The sequence below is a fragment of the Gopherus evgoodei genome, unplaced genomic scaffold, assembly GCF_007399415.2.
Source record: "Gopherus evgoodei ecotype Sinaloan lineage unplaced genomic scaffold, rGopEvg1_v1.p scaffold_37_arrow_ctg1, whole genome shotgun sequence".
NCBI classification, from domain to species: domain Eukaryota; kingdom Metazoa; phylum Chordata; order Testudines; family Testudinidae; genus Gopherus; species Gopherus evgoodei.
This window is the reverse complement of record NW_022060049.1, coordinates 1,243,730-1,267,276: the sequence shown is the minus strand read 5'-3', so window position 1 is coordinate 1,267,276 and position 23,547 is coordinate 1,243,730. Positions and strand designations below refer to the sequence as shown.

General features: G+C 61.7%; 1 protein-coding gene across 6 annotated transcripts in view; it reads right to left on the bottom strand.

Moving 5' to 3' along the window:
* The window catches only part of CAMSAP3 (calmodulin regulated spectrin associated protein family member 3), a 36,263-nt gene that overhangs the window by 5,093 nt on the left and 7,623 nt on the right, over positions 1–23,547 (bottom strand). The window contains exons 2-13 of one of the 6 annotated variants that reach the window (XM_030545527.1): positions 17,533–17,798; positions 12,940–13,074; positions 12,566–12,670; positions 11,827–11,859; positions 9,872–9,919; positions 7,757–7,895; positions 7,300–7,439; positions 6,474–6,567; positions 5,881–5,932; positions 4,279–4,355; positions 2,859–2,934; positions 600–2,445 (exon numbers count right to left, since the gene is read on the bottom strand). In XM_030545527.1, coding sequence (XP_030401387.1) covers positions 600–2,445; positions 2,859–2,934; positions 4,279–4,355; positions 5,881–5,932; positions 6,474–6,567; positions 7,300–7,439; positions 7,757–7,895; positions 9,872–9,919; positions 11,827–11,859; positions 12,566–12,670; positions 12,940–13,074; positions 17,533–17,798 — 3,011 coding nt within the window. The remainder of the gene's footprint in view (positions 1–599; positions 2,446–2,858; positions 2,935–4,278; positions 4,356–5,880; positions 5,933–6,473; positions 6,568–7,299; positions 7,440–7,756; positions 7,896–9,871; positions 9,920–11,826; positions 11,860–12,565; positions 12,671–12,939; positions 13,075–17,532; positions 17,799–23,547) is intronic. The other 5 variants (XM_030545528.1, XM_030545531.1, XM_030545530.1 and 2 more) reach the window with 5 other exon arrangements.

The following is a 23,547-nucleotide window of genomic DNA, read 5'->3' as shown; positions in this document are numbered from 1 at the left end:
GGGGGATGGGAGAGCAGGGGGTGACTTGACTTGAGGGGCGATACCTGGGCCTGTAACCTGAGCCAGGAGGGGGATGGGGCCAGGTAACACCTTTGCCCAGAAACCTGAACAAAGGCAGGGGGGTGGGGGAAGAGCGGAAGGAAACGGCTGCAGGGGAGTTTCAGTTTGAAGCTGGCTGGAAAAATGGAGGGAACCCCCCAGGGTTGGAGTCTAAGATCCCTGCCCCACAGAGGGACCTGGCCGAGGGGTCCTGGTTGTACCTACAAGCCCTGCTTGGGACTGTGTTCCTATCGTCTAATAAACCTTCGGTTCTCCTGGCTGGCTGAGAGGCACGGTGAATGGCAGGAAAAGGGGGGTGCAGGACCCTAACTCCCCCCCCCCAGCTCTGTGACAGCCCCCTAGAGGGGAAAGGCCTTGGGTCCTATTCTCTGCTCCCCTCTCCCTGGAGAGGAGCATTCCCAACCCTGGGGCTTTGTGCCAGGATGGCAGGTTGTGGCTGAGACAGGCTCAGTGCTGTCCTGAGTGGCTCCGGCAGGCAGCACAGTGATAGGCCATGGGAGGGGGGGGTGTGGTTCTGTCCTATGGGGCCTGGCTCTCACCTTGAAGAAGAATCCCAGGCTGGCTCGTGGCTCCATGTCCATCACCTCAGTCAGTGACTCCTCCAGCGAGTCGTCCCCGTCACCCTCCTCAGCCTGGAGGCTGGACAGCGGGATCTCAATGAGGCTGCTCCGCCGCTCGCCCGGCGAGGACACATCACTGGTGCCGTCCCCGGACACCCGAGCGCTGCCCACCCCGCCCTGTGGCACCACGGAGGCCACAGGGCGCAGGTTGCCCTGGGTCTCCAGTTCAGGGGACTCAAGCGGCTGCTCCGGCCCAGCTACCTCCTCCGAGAAGTGGATGGAGGAACGGGTCTGCATGGGTACCTGGCTGGGCGAGAACTTGCGCAGGTGGGGCAGGGTGTCCACGTTGTGGGGGGGCGTCAGCACCCGCGTCAGGGGAGGCAGCTTCAGCTCCACAGGCCGGGCATGCTTGGGACTCTTGGGGGGCGTGGGGGCAGCCTTCTTGGGGGCTGGCTGGGGCGAGCGGGGCGCGGCGGGGACGGGGGGCTTACGGGAGGGGGAAGGCGAGGGTGAAGATGAGAGCTCCACAGAGCGGGGTGGCACAAATTCCCGACTGGCCCGTGGGGCGGGGCCCTTGGGGGCCGGGATGACCCAGGCCTGGCTGGGCTTCTTCTCCTGGAGTAGGCGCTGCTGCTGCTGGCTCAGGCGGTGCATGTCCAGCTGCAGGGAGCTGAGTGCCGTGTTCAGCTTGGCCACAGCCCGGTTGTAATCGCCCAGGTTCTCATCCAATGGGGCCCCCTTGATCTCCGACGAGAATGTCACCTGCTTCTCTGGGCGGCCCTGGCCTGGCCCTTCCTCCTCAGCCTGCACCTGCAGGCTGCCCCCCTCCTCTGCCTCCAGCCGGGCCAGCCTCTCCTCCAGCAACAGCTTGGCCTCCCCCTCCTCCTCCTCCTCCTCCTCGCCCCCGTCCCTGCGTTTGAGCTGCAGGAAGGCGCTCTTGCCTAGACGCTGGCGGTGCTTGGCAAAGATGGCCTCAATGCGCTTCTTCTGCGCCTCAATGGCACGCCGCTTCTCCTCCAGCCGGGCACCCAGCTGGCTCATCTCGGAGCTCAGGGCAGGGCTGCGGCCAGGGCTGTCCTCGGGGGGCACGGCACCTGCCTCTGAGCTCTCACCGGTGCTCTTCTGCAAGGTCTTGCCCTCGGGGGGCACCAGCTTCTTCTTGCGCTCGGCGAAGCTGGTCATGCGCACGCCAGCACCCGAGGAGCCTGCGCTGTCAGGCTGGGAGCTCAGCGAGCTCAGGCCCGAGGAGGTGTCGTCCTTGGTGCCAGGCAGGCGGGCAGGGTCCTCAGCGTCCGAGTCCAAGCTGCCATTCCCCGGGGGGGTGGGGGCCTCGGCACGCCCGTTGGGGGGCCCGCTGTGGAAGCGGTAGACAGCCAGTGCTGGTGTGGGCTCTGGCGCCTGGGTGGGCTTGGCTGGCTCTGGCGAATGCAGGTAGAAGCCATCGGCCGCCCCCTCAGGGTGCAGGCGCTCACTGCTGTGAATGATCTGCAGGGCCTCCTCAATGGTGGGCAGGTCAGGGTACCCGTCCGCCAGCCCGTTCTCCACAGGGGGGCCTTCGCGCTCCACAACCCCCTTGGCAGACAGCGCCACCTTGTGCACTGTCCGGTGCGGCGCCACCGGCCCATTGGGGGCCTCGTCCTTGGCCAGCCGCTGGGCAGCATCCTCAGGGAGGGGACCAGGGGAGCGGGCCAAGCGAGTGGGCACAGGTGCCAGGCTGTCTGAGCTGATGGAACGCAGCATGCCCACGGGGTTCCCCATCACGATGTCCACGTCACTGTCCAGCCCAAAAGGGATGCTAAATGACACGGCCTGTGACAGCGGATGGCTGCAGGGAAAGGAGGGGTGAGGGGCTGGCCAGAGACAGGCCCTGCCCCAGAAAGGGATGGGCCCCACTCCACCCCAACATGCCCACCCCAGAGTTGGAACAGGCCCCACACAGAGCACAGATGACTGTGAGGACAGTAGGGGGCTAGGGGCTGGCTACGGAGAGACAAGCCATGCCCACAGAAAAGGACAGCCCCCCCAGGCCCCTGCACAGAGCTGGGGGTGGAATGGGCTGAGCTGTGAGAAGGCCCTATCTCCCATATCCCCATTCCCACCCCTACCCCTTGCACAGAAAAAGTGGGGGGGGGGAGAGAAAGGCTGTGGAGAGAGGGTTAGGGCCCAACACCCAGCAGCTCCTGGCCCAGCCCCCATACCTGAGATGCTCCCCACCCACTCAGCCCCTTCCTGCCTCACCTCAGCTGTTTCTTGCTCCAGGATTTGCCAAATCCGCCCTCCACATGGGACATTGAGGTAGAGTGGTGCATGGAACCTGGGGCACAGAGCTACAGTCACACACAACCCCCCAGACAGCCTGGAGCCCCCAAGTCCCTCGGACCTCACACCAGCCCCCTCCTGTGACAGCCCAGAGCACCCCAACCCTTGGAACCCTGCCCTCTCAGATGGCCCACAGCCCCCAACCCAAAACCATCTAGGGACTTCACAGAATGGCTCACCCCAACATCTTGGGACCCCAGCCTGCCAGCCCTCCAGGATGACTCAGATCCATCCTCCCCAGCCCCCACCCCAGAACCATCCACCCCCCACCCCAGAAACCCCACAGATCCACCTTATGTCCCCCCTAGAATAAACCAGAGCTGTCCCCAGCCCCCTCCAGGATGGTTTGGGGCAGAGGCCTGGATGCCAACTCAAGGGGTTCAGGGACAGATCAAGCTGGGTGGGCCTTGGAGGTCCCCCATTTTTCCCCTATGGGGGCTCTGGAGCTCCTAGCTGGGGACCCTCGCAGACATCAGGCATTGGTCAGGGGAGTGTACCCCCAGCTAAGGTCAGACCAAGCCCGAACCCCACACAGCCCCAGCAATAGCTGGAGCCTTCCCCGACACCCAGGGCTGGTGCAAGGATATTTTGTACCCTACGCGAAACATCCACCTTGCGCCCCCGCAGAGCATCACTTATTACAAACTTTCAAAAATGAACACAGGGGAGTCGCATCTTATGCGGCGGTTAGGTTCTAAGGTCAGTGCATAAGAGGAAAATCACGTATAGTGAAAGTTACCATAAAATACTGTGTGTACTGCACACACTAGAACAGAGGTCCTCAACCTACGGCACACGAGCAGATTTTTTTTTTAAATGGCAGGCTGCGGGTTACAGTGAATGGAACCCCAGGCCAGCGGACAGAACCCTGGGTGAACAGTCGGAAGCCCAGACCGGTCACCCAGGCCAGCAGGAGGCTGAGCAGAGCTGCCGGTCTGGGGTCCCGGCTGCCGGCCCACTCAGCCCGCCTCTGGCTGAGTGAACGGAACCCCAGGCTGGCAGCGGACTCAGCAGAGGCCAGGACCTGCAGCCTGCCATTAAAAAAAAGGGGGGGGTCGCGTGCCACCTTTGGCACGCATGCCGTAGGTTGAGGACCCCTGTTCTAGTGTATACTGTACTTTATGGTAATTTTCACTATATCTGATTTTCCTCTTACACGCTGACCTTAGAAGCTAAACCCCCATGTAAGATTTGACTCCACTGTAGTGTAAAAAAAAAAATTGGGGCGCACTGCTTTTTGGCACCCCCAAATCGTGGTGCCCTAGGCAGCCGCCCAGTTCGCCTAGTGGTTACCCTGGCTCTGCTGACCCCATCCCCCATCAAGGGCATGGCATCTCACCTAGCGAGCCTCTGAGCGGGGACTGTGGCTGCCCGCCTGGCAGGAGTGGGTGTAGGAAGCTGAACACCGGGGAACCACTGAAAGAGAGACCGCACATGAGACTGGAGCACATTAGATCACACCTGAGCCCACAGGTGCCAGCTCAGCACCACCTGGCCCCAGAGGAGACATCTGAGCAGCAACCCATAGGCACCCTATGCCAGCCCACCAGCAGGCACCTGGCTTTGGGTGTACCCCACTGCTGGGGATGTTGTCACACTCAGGGATCCACCAGGAGGAGCTCTGCCTTGGTTGCAGCATGGCAGGGGCATTGATTTGGGGCAGAAGCCAGCCAGGCTCAGATTGGATTTTACAAACTAATTTCATTCAAGTTCTGCCCTTGCTTCCTGGCAGGAAGTTAACTAAATGAAGCTCTGGTCAGGATGGCAGGGAGAACCGTGATTCATAAGCCAGGACTCCTGGGTTCTATCCCCAGCTCCTGGAATGGAGTGGGGGCTAGTGGTTAGAGCAGTGACAGGGAGCCTGGACTCCTGGGTTCTAGCCCCAGCTCCTGGAATGGTGTGAGGGTTAGTGGTTAGAGCAGGAGCGGGAGGACTCCTGGGTTCTAGCCCCAGTTCTGAGAGGGCTCTGCCAGGAACTCCCACAGCTGTTTTGAGCCAATATCCTGTTCTGCAGAGACCCAGGTTGAAGAAAAAACGAAAACCCACTTAATTTAAAAAAAAAAAAAATCCAATTGTTGGGGGGGGGGGAGAAGAGGGTGTTCTCTTTTGGGGGAGGGGCAGCCCAGTCTCACATCCTCATTGAATGTTTCTCTTCTAGAGTGGAGGAGGAAATTGCCCCCTCATCAATCCCTCCCCACTTTCCTCCTCCTCAATCACGATACACTTGCTGCCCCCAGAGAGGGGGACAAACCAATGGCTGCAGGGGTCCACCTAGTGGGTCAGAGCTGATCCTGCCCAGGCACTATTTAAGCTGCCAGGCGAATCATGGCATCAGTATGAGCCCAGCCAGGACCCGGAAAACAGAATCCCAGCAGGTAGGTGCTGCAGAGACTCCAGCCCCACAGCACAGCCCAGCCCAGAGGAACCTCCCGATCTCCAAGGGGATGAAGAGAGGTCAGGCTCCACAGTACCCCTGAGACCCACCAGCTTTATGGAAGAGTCATCAAGAGCTCAGCAGGAGGGAATGACCCGGTGCTACCAGTCCAGTCAGACTGGAGTGACCTGGCGAGAGCACCCCTGACTGTCGCACTGGGGCCAGCACTGACTGCCAGGGGAGAGCACCCCCTGCAATGCCCCCTAGTGCCGCACTAGGGCCAGCACTGACTGCCAGGGGAGAGCACCCCCTGCAATGCCCCCTAGTGCCGCACTAGGGCCAGCACTGACTGCCAGGGGAGAGCACCCCCTGCAATGCCCCCTAGTGCCGCACTGGGGCCAGCACTGACTGCCAGGGGAGAGCACCCCCTGCAATGCCCCCTAGTGCCGCACTAGGGCCAGCACTGACTGCCAGGGGAGAGTGCCACCTGGCCCCTCACTCACCAGCTCCTAGGTACCACAGTAAGACCTGCCCACCATGGCAGGCTGCAGGGCTGCCAAGACTCACCTGTTGCTGTTCCCACTGCTGGGCGTCAGGGAGTCACTCACTGCAGGAGGATCTGGAAGGCAGGCAGGGAGCATGAGTCTCTGCCCCCAGCCACTCCTGGGGGACGGGCATGGCCAGCATCCACCCAGGCCATGCTGCCAGCCCCACAACCCCGACCTGAACAGCAGACAAGGTCCTTCAAAGGGCTTCGCCAACACAGGGCCTTTGTTCTGGGGCTGGGCTGAGCCAGCTCCCAGCATGCTCCACTCCCACTCCTCCCCTGCCCCAACCTTGGGCAGGGAGCAGCAGCCACAGCCAGGGCAGGGTGGCTAGAAGCGGGGAGTCTCCCATGGCTGGGGGATGCAACGAACCCCTCACACCTTCCAGGAGCAGTCAGCATGACATCCTATGCTGGACCCCAGGCAGGAGATATCTGCCCCTTTCAGACAGGGCTTCCCAGCCCCGCCGTACCCAACTGTGACCAGGGGAGTCTAGTGCCAGCCAAAGGGGAGGGATTAGAGGCAGCTTTGCCCCAGGGTGATGTCTGGAGGAGACGAGAAACCATCCCCCCAGACTTAGGCTGGCCCAGCAGGGACTGACAGAGCCCCTGGTACCTTTGAGTCCCCTCAGCTCCTTGGGGCGCACGAAATCCGGCTTGAGCACCTCGAAGCACAGGAAGAGCTCAGCCAGGAACACCCCAATGTTGATCTGCAGGGGAGGCAGAACAACTGCTCACATGCTCCGAAGAGGCCAAAGCAATGAGACACCCCCATCCTCCTGCCCCAGGCACCCTCTAGCCAGGAGAGAGAAAGGATGGACTCCCCATTCCACACACACACCCCTGGGTGCGTGCAGACCAGGAGGAGCAGGGTGCCCCCTCCCCCAAGACCAAGGCACCCGTGAGCACAGCAGGGACTCCAGGGCTGGGGGCACCAGGCCCAGCCCAGAGCAGGCCCTTTGTGCCAGTCTGCACAGCCCCAATTAGAGCAGCCGGAGGCACCAGCCAAGGCCTCATTAGGACCAAGCCAAGCTATTCTGCCAGGCTGCCTAATCCGCACTCTTCTGCCTCAGTGGAGAGCAAAGGGTGCAGGCTGGGGGGCCTGCAGTCACAGAGAGCTGGGCAGAGCCCCCCCACCCCTAGAACTCCAGAGCCAAGAGCTTTATGGTTATGTTTAACTTAGCCCCAAAAGGAGGGGTGTCCTGCCAGGGTGAGTCCGAGCCAGCCACCTCACTCCACACAAGTACCCATGGCTCCCCTCAGTGAGCTCCGTCCCCCTGCCCCCGCCAAAAGGCAGGACTCCTGCCCCAAGCTCCCTCACCAGCTGGGGCTGGATGACCCCTTCCCACCACATAGACAAGTCTCCCTTGCACAGGGCACCACCCACATGCTGGGGGCACCTTGGCTCAGGCCTCCCCAACCCCAACCCTTACCCCACTCACCTTCAGCACTGGGGGCACATAGAGCAGGTCCTCCAGTGCCAGGGGGCAGCAGCCGCCCAGGTACTTAATGCAGAATTCCTGGATCAGCTGCAGGTTGTAGAGGCTGTCGGCCACCGACATGGTCTCCTTCAGGCACACGTCTGCAGGGAGTGGGGCATGAGTGCTGCCCGGGGACTGCCCCCTTCCCCACCCTGCCCCTCCTGGCCCCAGGGACTGCCCCCCCACCAGATCTTCCCCTCCTCCTCTTGGCCCCAGGGACTGCCCCCCAAACCTACCCCTCCCTAGCCAGGCTCCCAACCCCTGCCCCTCCCAGCCCCAGGGACCTTCCCCCTCCCCGCCTCAGGGACTTTCCCACTCAGCCCCAGGGACTGTTCCACCCAGCCAGCACAGCCCCCAGGCTACCAACCCATCACTGCCTGGCACCCCTTCCTTAGTCCCGCCCCACATCTGAACTCACCCTCCAGACGCACCACATCAGGGCAGTAATAGTGAATGGTGGCAGCGATGGCACCCCCATTGGCCAAGTCCTTCATGCCCATGACGGGGGTGAAGCAGGGCGTCTGTTTGGGCAGCACCTTGTCCTTCCGGTAGCGGATCTGCAGAGACAGAGAGGGGGATGAACAGCTGGAGGGTGCCCCCCCCCATGGGGGAGGGGGAGGAATTGCAAAGCCAGTGGCATTGCAGGCTCCTCCACTCTACCTGCCACCCTCTCAGGTCAGGGGCCCTCAACTGCCTAGCGACCCTGCCCCCTCCCATCACTCCAGCTGTCCCCAGCATGCTGGCTACAGAATCCCTATTCTCCCAGCCCCCCCACCCCCACCCCCCAGGGTCTCTATGGCTCAGCAGACCACTAGTGCCCCCATTCACACCCAGCCTTGGGTTCCCTCTTCCAGGTATTTTCTCCCCTGTGCCCCCAGCACCCCATTGAGAAAAGTCCACTCATCCCAACATGGCTCCCCCTCCCATATGGGGCATCAGGAAAAGGCTTCGTGCTAGGAGGGATCAGGCTCCCTCAGGGCAGGGGGGCTGTGGCTGGGGTCCCAAGGGGCAGAGCAGCCAGGATGAGCTGTGACCTGGGGATGCCACACTCCACCCCCTACCCCCGCAGCACACAGGACACAGTACCCCCTGCCCACCATGGGGAGGAAGGAGTTTGGGGGCAGCTCAACACAATAGCCCTCCCCCTGCCCTCAGTCTAGGGCTGCCCTACTGCCCCACAGGCCTGGCACGGAGGGAGGAAAGCAGGAAAGACAAGCTGGGGCCCCCTGCTCTTGGCCAGGCCCCCCTGCATTGAGAGGCCCCAGCTGGGGGAACAGGACACCCCTTCCCGTCCTGCCCTGAGGTCACTGCAACACTCGCCACTCAAGCACAGGAGACAAGACAACAGCCAGCATCCCGGCGCAGCGGGCACACAGAGCTGAGCAGGGCAGGAGTGTGCAACTACAGCAGGGGTGGGGCACAGCCAACAGACAGACGGCCAGCAGGCCAGACAGACAGCCTCACAAAGGCATGAAAAAAAGGGGACAAACAAAGTTATGGGATGCCCTGTTATTCCTGCTGCAATGAGCCCCTGGCAGGGACTGGGAGGGAGCGCTCCCTCACCCCAAAAAATATTGCTTGGGGAATCCCTGCCCCCTCCAACACACCACAGCCCAGACGCTGCAGGACCCCAACAGAAGGGGTCAGGAGACCCTATCAGATGGGGGGTGGGGCAGTCTGGTCCACGAGTCATCAACTGCTCCATTACAGCCCAGAGGTCCCACAGGCCTGTGAACCAGACTCCCCCACCTCCCTGACATAGGCTGGGGGTGCCAATCCATCCTGTGCTGCTCCCTTGCAATGGCATCCCCGCTGGTGGAAAGCAGAGTCCATGAGGCTTACAGTTCCCTTAGCAGGGGTGGCGACGACACTTCAGCCAAACACAGGGCTGCCTGTCCCCAGCTTGGGGCAGCTCCTCCAGGCGTGTCCATCACCTGGGCCACCCCATAGCTAACCCAGGGAGGGGGGGGAAGGGGGCACAGTGGTGTGTATGCCAGCACAGTGAATCAAACCTGGGACCTTTGGAACTAGGAGGGACTCACTCCCCTGGCACCCTCTTGGCCACTGGGTGGGCTGCGGCCACTAGATGGCACCATGACGCTAGGCCTGTGCAAACACCCTATCGCTCCACAGGGGCAGCCTTTGGGGGGCAAAGCTGCCTTGTCACATGTAATAGTCTATGCTTCTATTGTACCCTGCAAAGTCAAGGGGGAGTGACATAGTGGAGCACAGACTTATGAAAAGCCTGGGGGAAGCAAACCAAGGTCTGGGGGAGCTGCCCCCATTGCCTCATAGCAAGTGATGCCCCAGTCATTCATGCCAACCCATCAGGCCCAGAGGCCACTGCACTTTGAAACCTTTCAGCATGGGCAGGGCCTGCTGCTGTGGGGAGATGGGCTGGGGGCAGGGGCATTGCAGGAGGTATAACCAGCCCCCCAGGCAGGGGATGGAACAGAACAGAAATAAGCTCAGTGGGTGCAGCGGGCACGCAGCAGCGGAAACAGCAGGGCACAGGCACTGAGTGATACGTTACCACAGGAGGTTTACTCCCCGATTCCTTCAAACAAAAAGCGATGGCATGCTGGATGCAACAGCAAAGGAAAGAGAAAGCCTTGTCAATGCGGGGGCCCAGCGGCTGCTGGAGAGAGCGCCACAGGGAGGGAGCTGCTACCTAGCCAGGCCTGTGGGGGGTGCCATTTTACAGCCCTTCCCTCTGGGGCACTGCCTTCTGAGCCTGCCCCAGGATGGCCCTCTCCTAACATGCAGCAGGGGTCCCTGCAAAGATTCCTTCCTATAGCCCAACTAGCCTGTGGGGCACCCCTCAAACCCAATTCTAACCTAACCCTGGGAGTGGGCACCCTCCTGCTTGTAGCCTGGACCCCAGAGCACTGGGGGCCTTAACCCCTGGAGGGGGATAAGAGCAAGAAAAAGGAGGGGGGATGTCACGTGACCAGCATGCTGCTTTTGATTGGCTGTCCGACTCCCCCACTCTTGGGTCTTTTAGCTCATTACTGAACCCAACTGTCCCCAGTGCAGCCATAGGGTCCGTTTTGGGGGGTCACAGGCTGGACAGTCCTATGTACCCTTAACCTGACCCATCCCCCACATGGATCCTGAACCTGGCAAGACCCAGGCAATGCCCCTCCCTTCCCAGCCACCAGAAGGGGATTCACCCCTGACCTTGCTCAGCAAGGCAGATGCCACAGACCTGTGTGTAAGAAGCTAAGAGACTGAAGAAGGGGGTACACGGGGAGGAGGGGGAGGAGTTGTGAGCAAAGGATGCTGGGATGCATTGATCACCATCTGCTGGCCTCTAGTGACGGGCACCTCCCACCACTTCCCAGCAGAAATCCCCCACAATGGGGTCTGACAGGGCATCCTCTGGTCTGAGCCCAGCAGACTCACCACCCAAGAGAGCCCCACCCAGACCATTGAGGATGCTGCCTTCCACCCCCAAGGGACAGGATGGCATCCAAGGGACCCAGCCTCCCCTCCCCACCATTCGCCAAGCCCAGGGGTGGAGAAGGAATGGCTTCCCCACAGCATTGTGGGAGGGTGCCTGCTCTGGTCCACCACCCATTCCAGAGTAGGAACTTCCCTCAGTGCTGAGGCCCCTCCTCATCAACCCTCACAGGGGCTCTCCCCCACACAGTGCCCTGGGGCCTGCCCCTCTCCACCACCACCCACACAGGGGCCACCCTTCCCACAGTGCCCTGGGGCCTGCCCCTCGCCACCACCACCCACACAGGGGCCATCCTTCCCAGTGTCCTGGGGCCTGCCACCTCCCTCTCCTCTCCCCTCCCCCCCCACAGTGCTCTGAGGTCTCTCCTCACACTCCCATGGGGGCCATCCTTCCCACAGTGCCCTGGGGCCTGCCCTCCCCAGGGTTCTGGGACCTCCCCTCACCCCAGGGGGCACCCTTCCCACAGTGCCCTGGCGCCTGCCCCTCGCCACCACCACCCACACAGGGGCCATCCTTCCCAGTGTCCTGGGGCCTGCCCCTCGCCACCACCACCCACACAGGGGCCACCCTTCCCAGAGTGCCCTGGGGCCTGCCCCTCGCCACCACCACCCACACAGGGGCCATCCTTCCCAGTGTCCTGGGGCCTGCCCTCCCCAGGGTTCTGGGACCTCCCCTCACCCCAGGGGGCACCCTTCCCACAGTGCCCTGGGGCCACACACACCCCACAGTACACTAGTGCCTCTCCCTACCTCTCCTCCCACCCCCCACAGGGGCCATCCTTCCCAGTGTCCTGGGGCCTGCCACCTTCCTCTCCTCTCCCCTCCCCCCTACAGTGCTCTGGGGTCTCTCCTCACACTCCCATGGGGGCCATCCTTCCCACAGTGCTCTGGGGCCCCAGCATCCTTTGCTTGGGGTGGGGGGGGTCTCTTGGCATGCAGACCTACAGCCAGCAGCACTGGCAGGATATTGCCCGGGCCATCAGAGTTGTCACAGGCGAGGGGAGAGTAAATAAACCACCCACTTACAGGAACCAGTTTCCAGTACCACCTGGTGGGACACTGATGCGGAGGAAGGAGAAAGGCCACAGGAAGGAGGAGAGAGAGACGCAGAAGAGAAGAGTCACACAGCGAACCTCCATGGGCAGCCACGCAGGGGTCACGCCAGCTGCCCCAGGGCAGCCCTGCAGCAGGGGATGGCAGACTGCATGCCCAGCGTGGGGGTAGGGGAGCTCCCGTCCCTGAGTGCAGGAGGGGTGCACAGAAATACCCCCACACCTCTGCTCACCCCCAGGCACAGAGCCGCCCCTTGCTTACCCACCAGGGCAGCACTGGGAGCCAGGGAGCACTGCCCAGACAGGGGAGCATGGGGTGGGAGGGAAGCATGTGGGGGCAGCAACTACACTGGGATCCATCACCCCCAGGAGGTCAGAACACACACAATCCCTCCCACCCCCCAAACACACACACAGCACGGCCAAGAAGGAGACATCCAGAAGCAGACTTGAAGATGGACAGTGCCCGCCCCTCCCACAATAGGGCAGAAAAGGGCAGGTGTCCCTTGGTCCATGGCCTCCGGGGACCAGCCACAGCCCCTTCCTGAAGGAGTTAATGCCAACAAGCCCCAGCAATACCCCATGGCCCCACCACACCACCTGCCATGGTGCAGTGGCCCTGCTCACTCACCCTGCTTTGAGCTAGAGGGCCCCACACAACCCCCCTCGTTCCCCCCATAGGAAGACCTCAGCACAATGCTAGACCAACCCACCTTGGGGCCGCATGCTGGGGACTGGGACTGGGACTGGCCCTCTGTGCCAGGCACTAGCTGCTGCGAGCCCTCACGCTCTGTGCTCTCCTGCAGCTTGCGGTTCACCTGTGGGGGATAGAGACAGGTTAGTCTATGCTGAGGCAGGGAGAGCCCCCTGTCTGGAGAGAGACCCTCCCTCGATGCTACAGGAAGAGGACAGCTCAGCACGGGCTTGAGGGCCAGAGGCCAGAGTCTCTAGGGTGGCAGGAGACCACTCCCTGTGTCAGATGGGGGCTCCCACTCAGAGCAGTCTCCGGGGAACAAGCATCTCAAAGCTAGAGGGCACCAGGGGCCATGGCTCCCCCCATAGTTCCCCCAGCATCCCACCATCATACCGTGTCCACCCAGCAGAGGAGCTTCTGCTCCCAGGAGCCAGCGCCAAGGTCGGTGCCAGGGGGGGCACTCAGTGAGTGGGTGGATTCCACAGCAAAGGCTATCATCAGGGAGTCAATCACTGCCAGGTGTGCACCCTGCAGGGAGAATGGACTATCAGACACTGCCCCATCACCAGCCTGCCCATGCTACCCTGGGCCAGAGACCCTGCCCCAGCTCCCCATGGAGAGACAGGACTGTCAGACACATCCTCACCTGCCATGCATCCCAACCCCATGACCCAATCCCGAGAGCACCCTCTCTGCCAATCCCACACCTGGGCCCAACCCAGAGATTCTCTCTCTCTCTCTCTCTCTCTCACACACACACACACACACGCCCCAACCCAGAGCCCCCTCTCCCATCATCAACCCTGCACCCCAGACACCCCTCACCCTCCACTGAAGACATCCTGCAGGGAGAAAGGACCATCAGACACAGCATTCACTGGATACTCCCCCGACACACACCCCTGCCAAACCTGTGCCTTGGCACAACCTAGAGACCCCCACAGGCCCTGGCCTTTAGCAGCCTCACCCCCCTCAACTCCATGGCCTTGCCCAGCCCAGAGACCCCACCCCCCCAAAGAGCCACTGCCAATCCCACACCAGCCAAGACACCCTCATCCCCATGACCCCAAACAGCCTGATGCTCACCTCTCCCATGGGCACAAGACCCCCTGATTTACACCTGCCTGGGGCACCTTGGGCGGGGGAAAAGAGGGTTTTGGATGAGTACGGGAGGTACACCGCCCCCGACCATCACAGAAGCAGCCCTTGACCCCAACACTGGTACACCGCAGGTTCAGCTTGGCCAGCGAGTCGTTAGCAGAGACCCTTGGTATTTGAACAGGCCCTACACCAGGCCCATTGCTAGCCACAGGGCCTCCACTCCCACAGCTAGGGCAGCCCCCAAAGTTCACCCCATAGGCACTGCCCACAGTCAGAGGGTAGGACATGCACCCCAGCCCAAAGAGGGAAGCAAAACAGAAATACTCTAAGAGCCAGAGGGATGGAGCAGGGGAGTCAAGACTGGGTTCTGCCCCTGACTGGCTGTGTCCCCTCAGGTAAACCCCATCAGCCTCTGTGCCTCAGTTTCCCCCTCAACTAGTGACTCTTCTCCCTCCCCAGGAGGGCAACACTCCCAGCCCGACTAGGTGAGACTCCCACTGGGCCCCCTCAGAGTGGAGGCAGCTTCCCCATAACCTGGCAGGGACTGACCAAGACATGAATCCACCCTACCCCTCATTGGAGCAAAGGGAGCCTGGGGCTACATTCTCAGGAGCTAATGGTGAAAGCAGAGCCTGGGGGCGGGGAGGGCAGGGCTGAGGGCAACAGGGCTCCCCAGCACCATGGCAGCTGTTCGATGAGCCAGCTGGAGCCATTAATATGAACCTGTAAGAGAGAGGGGAGGGAGGCCACGGCTGGGCTGACAGGGTCCCAGGGTTCATGCCAGTGACACAGACCTCAGGTAGAGGAAACCATGTGCCCCAGGAGCAGGGTCCCAGCCCCCTCGCCTCTGCAGACAAGGGTAATAGGATCCTCCCACAAGCCAATTATCCCTGCACAGATCCCCTGGCATCCCATCGTGGCTAATGTTTAACCTGATTAGCATAGCTCTGACCCTGGTACCAGAGCTCCCAGCTCCCCCACGGCCACAGCCTGTAAGGGATCCGGCTGGCTGTTGCCTAACACAGCCGCTCGTCAATCATTAAATGAGCCCATCCCCCATAGGCCAGGGCACGGGCACCAGCCTGGGTGTGATAGAGCCCACACCGCGCCTAGAGACTCCAGTGTGCACTGGGCTCCCCTATTCGTATCTGGACAGATAGTACGGCCCTCATCCCCCACCCAGGAGGGTGTAGATCCCAGACACAAGGTGCAGCTCAGGTCAGGCTCCCTGGAGAACTGTGCCAGACGGAGCCTGCCCAGAAACCCCCTGTTGGGGGAAGAATCCCATTAGCCAGGCCTGGGCTGGGCAGGGGCAAATTGGGGGTGTTATGCCAGTATCGCCTAAGGGGCTGCCAAGGGTAGAACCACGGAGCGTGGAACAGGCAGTGGAGGGCACAAGGAGCACTCGCCTTCCTCAAGAAGGCAGCCCAAGAAGGGTTTCTTTTGTGTAGGCTAAGGGGTTAGGCTCTCAGTCTTCCCTGGCCTAGATGGACCTAGACAGACCAGGGGGGTGGGAAGAAGGGACTTTTGTGACAGGAATTTGAGTAGGCTGACTAGAGGAAACACCAGCTGGATATTAGAGATCAGCCCCAGTTAGCCTGCAGAACTGCCTGCTACTGGATCTCAAGGGGTGTCAGAGAAGGAGCTAGATGTTTTCTATGAGTAGTGGGACAATGGCAGCTCCATTAGATGGGGCAGATGCTCACAAAGGTCATAAACCATCACACCCACTTAAGGCAGCCCCAGCCCCAACCTCCAGCTGAGTCCCCAACAGGGAGAGAATTTCCTCCCATGCAAGATAAGAGAGCCCCCTGCCAGTACGAGGTCTGTAACTGGCCAGCATCAACCACCAGGGACCAGGCCAGATGCATGATTGCCGTGGCAGAGGTGGAAAGTCTGCGCTAGAAGGACACTCACAGCCAGGGCCACCAGGCCAATGCTGTCTCTAGCCTAGGCTATGCAGTGCGGGGGGATGACAGACCACTGCAGTCTTGCTGGGCAGACTGGCTCCCCCAGCCCTGTGGGATTTAGGGATGGGGATTACAGCACCATGGCAGCAGGGGCCTAGCAAGGCTCCCGTGAGGATGGGGATCAGGTACTGCTCTGACAGGGATGGGGAACCAGGCCAGGGTGCAGGACCCTGGGACAGCCTGGCCAGCTGGCACAGCAGCCGGGATTGGAGGGAGTCATTCTCCCTCCCCACAGCCACGGAGCCTAAGCCAGGCAGGACTTGGACACTCATGGCAGCTTCATGCCCTGATAGCACCCCTAGAGGCTGGGCTAGACAGCTGGGACCCTCTAATCCCCATTGTCTGCTCCCCTTCAGCACAGAGGAGAAGCCAAAAAGGGCCCAGTGTCCCCCCGCTCATACTCCAGCTCCTCCAGGCTGTCCACCCCCATCTGCAGGGCTGCAGGTCCCAGAGCCAGCTCCCTGGGGCATCAGGCCTCGAGACAGGCACAGGGAGCCCATGACTCGGTGCTGCCACTGAGTGCCACCCACACCCTCCCAGGGTAGCCCAGCTACCAAGGCACCCTGCTGGGGGCACACAAGAGAGCCTGCCACATGGCTGTGATTCCCCCCCCACCTCCACCCAGAGCCATGTGTGGCCCAGAGAACTGGGTTGTGCCCTCGCTGTGCCCTGCATGGATGCCCCCCCCAGGGCTCTGAACCAGCCATGGCTCTCAATATATAGCACACCCACCCCACTCCCAGCCTGAGCCAGAGCCTTACAGCCCAATCACCAGGGCGGCATTAATAGCAATCCAAGCACAGCTCAGCCACACCAACAGCTGGGCCCTTAACCACCCCACACAGGCACGTTTATAATCTCCAGGCTACAGGAGCAGACCCCCTGCTGCCAAGATCACCGCTGGATTTAAGCAGGCTGGTAAGACCCTCGCCCCCACCCCCCGCAGCCTGTGGGACTTATCCAGCCCAGACAACAGCTGCTCCCGGCAGAGCTGACCCGACTTCTCAGAGCCCCTAGCTAGTGCCACCTTGGGGCCTCCAGTCAGGAGCCCTGTGCTCATAGGCCCAACCCCACACACCGGAGATCACCCACAAATAGCAACCCCCCACTCAAGACAGCATTAACCTCACACAGGGCACCAGCCCCCTCTGCCTTTTACACCTGGACACCCAGCAACCTGGCCCAGCCTGAGGAGGGGAGGGGGCCCCTCTCTGGGTTTGAAAGTCCCGCCCAGCACACACAGCTGACAGGCCCCCAGCTCAGAACCTAGCCTGCAGATAGCCCCCCCTCCCGCCCCCAATGGTGGTTCAGGTGCCAGCCAGGATCCCAGCTCGTAAAGGCCCCACCCTGACACCAATGTACTTTCCAGGCCTGTGCCCAGTGCCTGCAGGGAGAGGCGGCAGCCAAGATGGGCGGGGAGGGCAGACCTGCCCAATCCAGGGTGCCTGCTCCCTCCCCACAAAAAATGCATCAGCCTCCCCCAGTGCTAGGCTCATGCCCTTCCTCATAAGAAGCCTATTCCAGGGGGCACCACAGCTCCCACTCCCTGCCGTGGCAGCATCTGCCCCTTCCACCTTCCAACGCTGAGCCTGGGCCCCAAGCACCCCCCTACCCTCGGCCAGCCAAGGCCCCACTGGGCACCTCCCACAGCCATGCACTGTCCTGGGTATCCAAGCACCTGGCACCACAGGACACCCCGCAGCAGAGGCTCTCTCTCCACAATACATAGAAAGATCCCTGGACAGGACATACCCGCACACAGGGAGACATCCCAGGGGCAACGGGCAGTCTGGAAGCTCCCCCCCGCACCCCCCAAAGCTGTTTGGAGGACCCTAGGCAGAGACCTCCCCTAATTACTGCACTGGAACGTGCACCCCTGAAGCAGTCATCAGACAGTCACTCCACCTGGCCTTACCATCTTGATGGGTTTCTGGCGCAGGTCGGCCTCCTTGACGGTCTTATCCTGGTAGGTGGGGGCCAGGCCACGGCGCCCCAGCAGCGCCAGCAGGGCAGCATTGTCCTTGGGGGCAGGCACGGTCACATCGTCAGGGGGCAGCACCTGACAGCAGGCTCGGCAGTAAATGTCTGAGGAGAGCAGCAGGCGCGTCACGGGAGGCTTGATGTGCTCCTGCTCGTACTGGTCTGTGTAGAAGGGGTCACGCAGCTCCTCTGGCACATTCTCTGCAAGAAGAAGGGGCTGAGGAGCTGCTGAGGGGGGCCCTCACTCACCCAGAATCCCCACAGATCTCCCATGGCTCCCCATTCACCCAGAACACCTCACTAACTATCCCCCAACAGCTCCCCATGTCCCAAACGGTCCACCCCATTCATAGACTCTTGAATCCCCATGACCTCCTCCAAGCCCCCCCCCCCAATTCCCATGGCCCCCTTTCCCTCCACAGCCCCACTCTGAGCCCCCCACTCACCAAGCCCCAAAAGTCCCCCTGTGATACATTCCCCCTATAGGGACTCTGGAGAAGGAACAGATTTTCCCAGTCAGTCAGTGCTGGAGAAGGGGACCCCCAGCCCCTGTGGGACCCCACAGCAGCAAGCCTGGCCCCCACCGATTCCCAGCTCCCAGACAGGAGCTGTCCCCCCCCTCCCACGTGGCGCCTGTACAGACATGTCCTGGAGTATGAGAAGCAGGGGCCGACACGTCTTCCCACAGGCCATGGCCCTGCTGCCTCCCTCGCCGAGAGCTGCCAGGGCGTCATGTGGAGGCAGATGGAGCCAACAGGGTTCCCAGGCATGGGGAGGGGTGGGCAGGTGCATCGGGATGAGGGGGGTCATTCCCAGGGGCAGGAGGGGCATAGCAGTCAGCATGAGACAGAGCACAGGGGGATGACCCCCACTCTCGCAACCCCCCACCCAGAGTGCACCCACACCCCAGCCAGCCTCTCCAGCAGCAGGGAACCCCAGGACAACCAGGGTTTTTGGCTTCCCCTCAAACAGCAGCCAGGAGAGGCTGCAGACAGCCCTGCTTCCCCCCACCCCCCCATGTCCATGGCCTGGGAAGGGCCCTGTCCCTCTCCAGCCCCCACCACTGTCCATGGACTGGTGAGGGTAGCCAGGCACTCAGTGGCTCTAGGGTAGCTGGCTAGGCCACGGCCCAGCTTGGGTTTGTGCTGGGACCTCACAAACATGGCCTCCTGGGCTTGGAGCTGGAACAGGGAGGGTCCCAGCTGTGGCCCATCCAGCTTCCTTCACTCCCTGACCCTAGGGGATCCCTGCACTTGCACCTGGGAGCCCAGAACCCTCCCAGCCCTCTCTGTCCCCTCATCCCAATCCCTCAGAGCAGTGCTGACAGGACCAGCCAGGGCTCAGAGCCTCCCACCCAGCCGCTTCCCCTCCATAACTCTCCTCCCCACCCCACACAGCTCCAGACTCCCCATATCTCATCTCCTGTGCAACAGTCATTGACCTCTTCCCCTCCATTAACCCCTGCAGTGCCAGCCCACTCCCACCCCCATGTAGTTGACCCCTGCGCTGTGGCAGGGAAGAAGGGTGGATCACTAACCAAAGACCTCATAGCTACACAAGACCTCCCTAACATCACCTGCCTCCCCGGCATGGCCTCCAACCTCCCTCTGTGCGCTGCGTCTGAGCACAGAGATGACGCGATGCGGCAGACTGGCTGAGGTGGAACCCACTCCACACTCTGCCAGACTGGATCCCTGCCACCCAGCTACGGGAGAATCCCCACTAGCAGTGCAGGGGCACTGACACCACTGGGCTGCTCCAGCCCTCCCACTGCCAGCCCAGTCACTGTCCCAGTCACCACAAGAGGGGCTCCACCAAAACAGACAGGCTCACCTGGGACCCAGTGACAGGCAGCAAGCTCTCTGAGGAGGGGCTGCGACCCACTTCCCTGCACTGGCCCAGCCTCCCACTCTGCTCCTGGGTGGGTGGGTGTGGGGGGGGGGAGAGCAGGCAGTGCTCTGTACTGCTACCCCCCAGACATGAGTTCAACTCAAACACTTACATGTGCTACCATCTTGGATCTCAGTATGGCGGGCCATGAGGGAGCCAAGAGCTCCCAGCCATTGCTGGGGGGTAGCTGGAGGCACCAATTCCAGAGTCTAGTGCCACCCCATCCCCAACAGCAGGACCGAGCCAGCACCCCTAGCCCCTTCTAGCAGAGTGCCCCAGAGGGCAGGCAGAAGCAGCAGCCAGTTACCTTCCGAGGAGGCCCCACAGCTGCTAGGAACAATCCCTTTGCACCAGCCTGATCTGGGGCACTTTGGGGTGCCCTCCCTTGCTGGCCATGGAGCTGGTACAATGCCCCCATCCCATGCAGCACTCAGGGATTAATCTTTGCCATGATGACACATGCATTCCAGGTGCTCCTGCCTGGAACCCCTACCCATTCTGCCATGGGCACCCCCAGTGAAGGCACCACTTGGCTCTCCCACACCATGAGTCCCCCCCCCCCCAAAGAGATGGGGTGCCAGGATGCTCACACACCTCCTGCAACATAATCCCCAGGCAGGAGCCATTAAGGTGGAAGGGAAACCGGCCAAGCCAGCTGTTCCTGGCCCAGCCTCAGCAGACTTGTTTGTGACATCCCACAGCCCCACACTGGGAACTCGCAGGACAGATCCTGGAGCCAGGGAAACTTACTGGGGGTACAGTTTCCAGGGAGGCAGCACCACAAACCCCATTCCCTTCTGGGAGGGCTGCTGGCTGGAGAGCAGCAGGGAGGGGGCTCGCTCACCCCAGGCTCACCAAGGTGCGGAGGGAATTCAGCCAGAACAGATCCATTGGGACTAATGGAACCTGGGTGCAGAGGTCACTGTGCCAGCCCACCACCACAGATGGCTACTGGGGCAGGGGGATCACGGCCGGGCACAGAAACACCAGGCCCATATTAGGGGGAATGGGACTGATCAATAACCCAGATAGAGCCACAGCTCCCACCAGCTTCAGCAATAGGGCAGCCTGGGAGCCAGGACTCCTGGGTTTCACTGCCAGCTCTGGGAGGGGAGTGGGATCTAATGGATTAGAGCAGGGGAGCTGGGTGTCAGGACTCCCGGGTTCTCTCCCTGGCTCTGCCCCACTTACTGCTAATGACCCCGACATTTATGTCCAAGGTACCATAAGGGGGGCAGGACGCACACACCCCTTACAGTCCCCTCTCCTGCCCACACAAAGGGGCAGGAAGAGATGGGCCCTCTTGATGCTGTTTTCTATGCAGAAAACATGAGATTTGCGCACCAGCTCCCACACCACCACGTGCACGCACACACACGGGGGGGACGGACATTCCTGAGCAGGGAGAGTGCCCCCCACCCCCAGGGAACAGGTGGAGCAGCCCACACGGTTGAGTCAGAATCACCTGACGACAGAGTCCCTGCTGCACACAGGACTTGCGTCTCCAGCACGGAGACACCACGCCCCCTGTGGCACTGTGCCCACGACACCCGCCTGCCCCTCCAGCACCCGACGCTGGGAACAGCCAGATCCCAGGACGGGGTGGGGGTGAGTGTGGGTGCAGACACCCCAGCCCCCCAGGCATTGTTACGTGGCCCCAGTTTAGCACATCACTGCACCTCACACGCCCCACAGCAGTATCTCTGCTCTGGAGCAAAGGAACTGTGTACAGGACTGACAGGAGGAAGGAGCAGACTGGATTAAGGGGCCCTGGCTGGGATAGTGGGGGGCTGCAGGGCTCAGACACTGGTTCCCAAGCAGCTCCTGATGTTTGAGATTGGCAGAGCCCAGCTCAGGGGGGCAGAGTGGTGAAGGGCAGCCTCTGGGGAAGAACAGACCTGGAACAGCCACAGCAACATGCCCTGACCCACAGCCCCCGGGACCCCACTGAGGCTGGGTGCAAAGGGAGGGTGAGTGGCAGGAATCAACACAAAGGGCCTCTGACAGAGCTGGGGGGCTGGAGTGCGCAGCCCTGCTCCTGCCCCTTGGGGTGACTGGCCAGTAGTTCCCTATGCTGACCTCAGCAGGAATCCACTAGCTGCGCGGCTCCAGTAACAGCCACCAAGAGATTAGTGTGGAGCTGCCAACAGCAGGAAAGACACAAGGGTCCAATCCTGGGGAGTTAGGACTCCTGGGTTCTCTGGGAGCCCTGCCCCCTGCCACTAGGGCAGGGGGTGGAGGAAGGTCCCAAACAGCTGGGCAGCTGCCACATCCCACCCCAGAGGCAGCTGCCTCCCTGCACCGGGAGCTCCATGCTGGTGCTACCAGCTCTGGCGATGCAAGCCAGTGAGCTAATCCCACCCCACTGCCTGAGCCGCTTATCTGGGCAAGGCTGTGAGGAGCACGCGGCAGTGCTGGGTGGGCGCCAGGCCTCCCTCGTCCCCAGGGAGCCTGCCCGGCTTTATCTTGGATAAGCACAGCTGGGAGGCAGCCCCTCCCCCAGCCTGCCAGGCATACAGAGGGGAGCCACGCACGTTCAGCTGCCCAGAGGTGGGAGCCGGGGAACTGGGCCGGATACTGCCCTCACCCCACACAGAGCACTCCCAGCACCCCAAACACCCGCTCTCTGCTGCGGGAGCAGGGGGCGTGGGCAGAACTGCTCTGAGCAGCGGGAGGGAATCCTGGAGTGGATGTGGGTGTAACAGTCTCCAAGGCCCCAGCTCCTCTCAGGCACCAACCCAGGGCACACTAGCCTCATCTGCAGAATCCCCAGGCTGGGCCAGCCTGCAGTGGAAGCTGGGACCAGGGCACAGTGCCACCCGGCCTCCTGGAGACCATGAGGCGGGGACACAGTCCCCAGTGTATGCCCGAAGCTGGGCCCAGCCCCTGGGGCCTGCTGTCAGGGATCCCTGCAGAGCGTCCACCAGGCTCCCACAGCTGGAGGAGGCCGATAGGCTCCAAGGCCAGAAGGGACCACTGTGGCCATCCAGTCCCACCTCCCCGATAGCCCGCCCAGTTCATTCCCCCGCAGGCTAGAGCAGGATGGAAAGAGAAAGTGCTAGTCTTGCTGTAACAGCCAGCAAGCGACAGAGAATCCCCCACACCCTGGGGGAGCTGGTCCCTCCCTGGTAAAAAACATGCACCTTATTCCCAGGCTGAACTTGTCCCACTTCAGCCTGGCTCAGGAAAGGCCTTTATCTGCTAGACGGATGAGCCCCTCAGCCAACAGCTGTTCCCCACATAAGAACTCAGAGTGGGATCGAGTCACCCACCTTAACCTTCTCATTGTTTAACTAGATTGAACTCCTAGAGTCTATCACCACTGGGCACCCCCCTGAGGGTCCCCACACATGGGGCAGGAGGCACTGGCACAAGCAGACACCCACAGACTTGTCTTCCCCCTTCTCCCTCTGGCTCACCCTAGCTGCCAAAGCACTGGGACCTGCAGCCACTGCCGCAGCATATCTACATCACCAAATAAGAGCCCACGCTGTGCACGCCACCAGGCAGAGCTGCACAGGACATGAAGGCCCCTGCACGCACCCTCCCAGCAACTCAGGGCCAGCCCCTGGCCATGTCCTGGAGATGGCAGCCCGTGTTCCTGCTCCAGAGGTGTCAGTGCCTCGTGTGCGGCCAGGCCCAGAGAAAGGCCCCAATCCTGGGGCCGGGAGCATTGCTGCCAAGGGGGATTCTTGACCTACATGTTGCCCCCATCTCCACAGCCAGGCCTCAGGGAAGGGCACAGACCGTACTGCATCCCATGCTCAGCTGCTGGTCTAGTCACTCATAGGGCACGCCAGTGGCAGGGAGACCCACACAGCACCTGCACCCAGGACATGCCACCAGCTTCACAGTGGGAATGCTTGCACACTCATCCAATCAGGCATTGGGAATGCTATTGTGTGACTTTCCCGGTCAATCAGCTAACACCGTTTCAGCAGCGTGCGCAGCCAGGGGCCCCAAACGCAAGCACAGACAGGACTGGCTGGTAATGGGGCACCGAGCAGGATGGGCATAGCACAGCCTCCATGCCCCGGCCAGGAAAGCAGCAGCCTCCCAC